The sequence below is a fragment of the Macadamia integrifolia genome, chromosome 13 (genome assembly GCF_013358625.1).
Source record: "Macadamia integrifolia cultivar HAES 741 chromosome 13, SCU_Mint_v3, whole genome shotgun sequence".
NCBI lineage: Eukaryota > Viridiplantae > Streptophyta > Magnoliopsida > Proteales > Proteaceae > Macadamia > Macadamia integrifolia.
Genome location: NC_056569.1, coordinates 1,236,993 through 1,239,730, shown reverse-complemented (window position 1 = coordinate 1,239,730; position 2,738 = coordinate 1,236,993). Strand labels below are relative to the sequence as shown.

The 2,738-nt window shown below is 39.4% G+C and overlaps 1 protein-coding gene across 1 annotated transcript in view; it reads right to left on the bottom strand.

Annotated features, from left to right (window-relative positions):
- LOC122059777 (V-type proton ATPase catalytic subunit A-like) overlaps positions 1-2,738 on the bottom strand; it is a 14,440-nt gene that overhangs the window by 10,094 nt on the left and 1,608 nt on the right. Inside the window, exons 3-9 of the mRNA XM_042622811.1 lie at positions 2,545-2,684; positions 2,178-2,234; positions 1,979-2,050; positions 1,773-1,874; positions 1,585-1,647; positions 1,370-1,502; positions 819-925 (exon numbers count right to left, since the gene is read on the bottom strand). Of these exons, the coding sequence (XP_042478745.1) occupies positions 819-925; positions 1,370-1,502; positions 1,585-1,647; positions 1,773-1,874; positions 1,979-2,050; positions 2,178-2,234; positions 2,545-2,684 (674 nt within the window). The remainder of the gene's footprint in view (positions 1-818; positions 926-1,369; positions 1,503-1,584; positions 1,648-1,772; positions 1,875-1,978; positions 2,051-2,177; positions 2,235-2,544; positions 2,685-2,738) is intronic.

Sequence of the window (2,738 nt, the reverse complement as noted above, 5' to 3'; positions counted from 1 at the left end):
GCCCCCATTTTTGGTTGTATCTCCTTGGTCCTACTGGTTTGGTTTTCCTTGTTGCTTTGATGTAATTTCTCCCCCCTGGGTTTGGCTTTTCCTTATTGGCTTAAGCCTTCCCTCCCCCGCTTCTCCCTTTTGTATATTCTTCTCTCCTTTGGTAATGAATTTGTTTATTCATCCAAAAAAAATCTAAGATCAGAATAAAAATGCATGAAGCACTAACAATTAAATTCTGTGAATAATCAACAATCACTTAAGGTAACAATAGCAGAAACCAGCACTGATATTACTGGGGGGAAAAGGGTCATTAGGCCATTCAACCAACAAAGACCTTATTATTTGGAAGACATGCAGCCATAAATGACAGATTTTGGAGGTTTTTTTATTGTTAAAGCTATGATATCATTTGATGGGGTAGCCTTAGGGAGAAGATGGAAAATCACACAAGAGGGGGAAGGGGAATCACAAAACGCACGAAATCACCAATTCTAAATTAAATTAACTCTAAAATCAAACGTTGAGTTTATGCAAGTATTTAAAGGGAAATAATAAGACTACTCCTACTTAGACTCTAACACTGAAACTGATTCCTACTTCATACGTATCCTACCCAAAACAAACTTGAGAAAAAATAAAAGACTTAATATTAAACTAAACTACTTCCAACTCTTATTGGACCAAAAACCTGGGTTGGACCAGTTCTTCTTGGCCCTTTGTTTCCACAGCCGGTCATGCTGGTCCAACCAGGTAAATGCAGTTGTATCTACATCATCAATTCAGAAACAAAATAAGGAAGAAATTTTCCAACAAAAAGAGGAAATTACCAGACGCCCTGATATTTCACGCAAAGCTTCTGCCCAACGAGATGTTGAATCAGCCATCATACTAACATTGTAACCCATATCTCTGAAATATTCAGCTATCGTGATGCCTGAAACAGCCAGATCACATAAGCATAACAATACACCGATTTCACCACTGGTTATGCACAACCCAAGACATCGGCAAGAACAGTCTACAGGAAGGGCTTTCTTTTCGACCCCCTTTTACAACTAATGAGTACAAGAAATTCAAGTGCACACAAAATAGAACAGCAAAGTAATGCCTCAGGATTGGCTGCCCAGGTCGCGCAGCAATATAGACCGGGTAAGTTTGGCCATGCCAGTGGATCAGCCAATCCACCAAGCACTATAGATTGAATTAGTCCCATCCAGCCCTGATCCAGATCAAATGATCCACATCAACACGCAGAGAAGAAACATTGATTTGAGTATCTAATACTTGGACGGGGCACATCAGTGATCCGATTCCGGTTTTGGAGCCCGGATCTGCATCACCATCTTGGCAGGCAAAACTACAAAAGAAAAATATTAACCTGTATAAATGGAGGCCTCTCGAGCAGCCACAGGCATGTTGGAAGTGTTAGCTACAAGTGTTGTGCGCTTCATGACGGATTCTTCACGGCCATCAGGCAACGTCATTGTCAATTGTGGAAAATCCATGAGAACCTGGAATTTTTTCAGTAAAAGATTAATACTCAAGGCCATCAACGAGCTGATAAACAAGGGAAAGAGGAAAAGAGCTACACACCTCTGCCATTTCATTTCCTCTCTCTCCACAACCAACATAAACCACAGTGTCAGAATTAGAGTACTGCACACAAACAAAAAACTTACGCATAAGAACTCCACTAGTCACGCTTTTATCATGCCTAGCCAACAAAAGGAGAATATGGGGTCGATACCCAGGCATACTCCAACAAATAAACGACAACTCACCTTAGAAAGAGCTTGACTAATGACTGTTTTCCCACAACCAAATGCTCCAGGAATGGCACAAGTCCCCCCAAGAACAGAGGGGAAAAGGGCATCAAGTACACGCTGTAGAAAATATTCAACAAAAAAAAATTAACAAAGAACTCCAACTTATAATGAAGCAGTCAAGGGTAACAACATTAGACAATGTATTTTATTTACTATATTACCTGTCCAGTCAAGAGAGGTGTATCAGCAGCAAGCTTCGAGGAAACAGGCCGTGGTGTACGGACAGGCCAAGTCTACAGGAGTAAGCAAAAACCAGTGTAAGAAGACATCAAAATTTCATATTTTGATTTATCCAAAAAAAAAAAATCAAATATCTAGACCTAAGTTGAAACAATAGCCAAAGTAAATAATCTTAATTACCTGAAGCATGGTAAATTGCTTTTTGACACCTTGAAACTCAAGCTCTAACACAGTATCCTGCAAAAACATATGGCAGGTTAAGCATTTATGGTGATGAAATTAAACATGACACAGTGAACACACAGAACACAAAGGTATACATCAGAATATAGACTAAGCAAAATTAATAATCCTCAAAATTCCTTCTGTCTCTCTCTCTCCATGAGGAATATGTGATGCATCCCAAAGTGTTAAGCTCTGGATTGAACACCACTAGCAAGCCACACTACAATCTAACAGGATAGGGAAAGGAAAATAATAATGAGTAAATTGACCATCAATGCACTAAGAGGGCTTATTTAAAATGCATAGGATTTGGCTGACAAACCTTTAGTGAGTATTGACCAGCAGGTGCAATGTAAGTAATCTTTCCCATAGCATCAGGAGGAAGTGCAACATGGTGTTGCATCAAACTGTTCTCAAAGACATTCTGCAATACAAAAATAAATACGTTAAGAGATTTAGATGCTACACAATGTGAAGAAGCTAAGCAGTGTACTACCACCATATTTCACTTCTCCC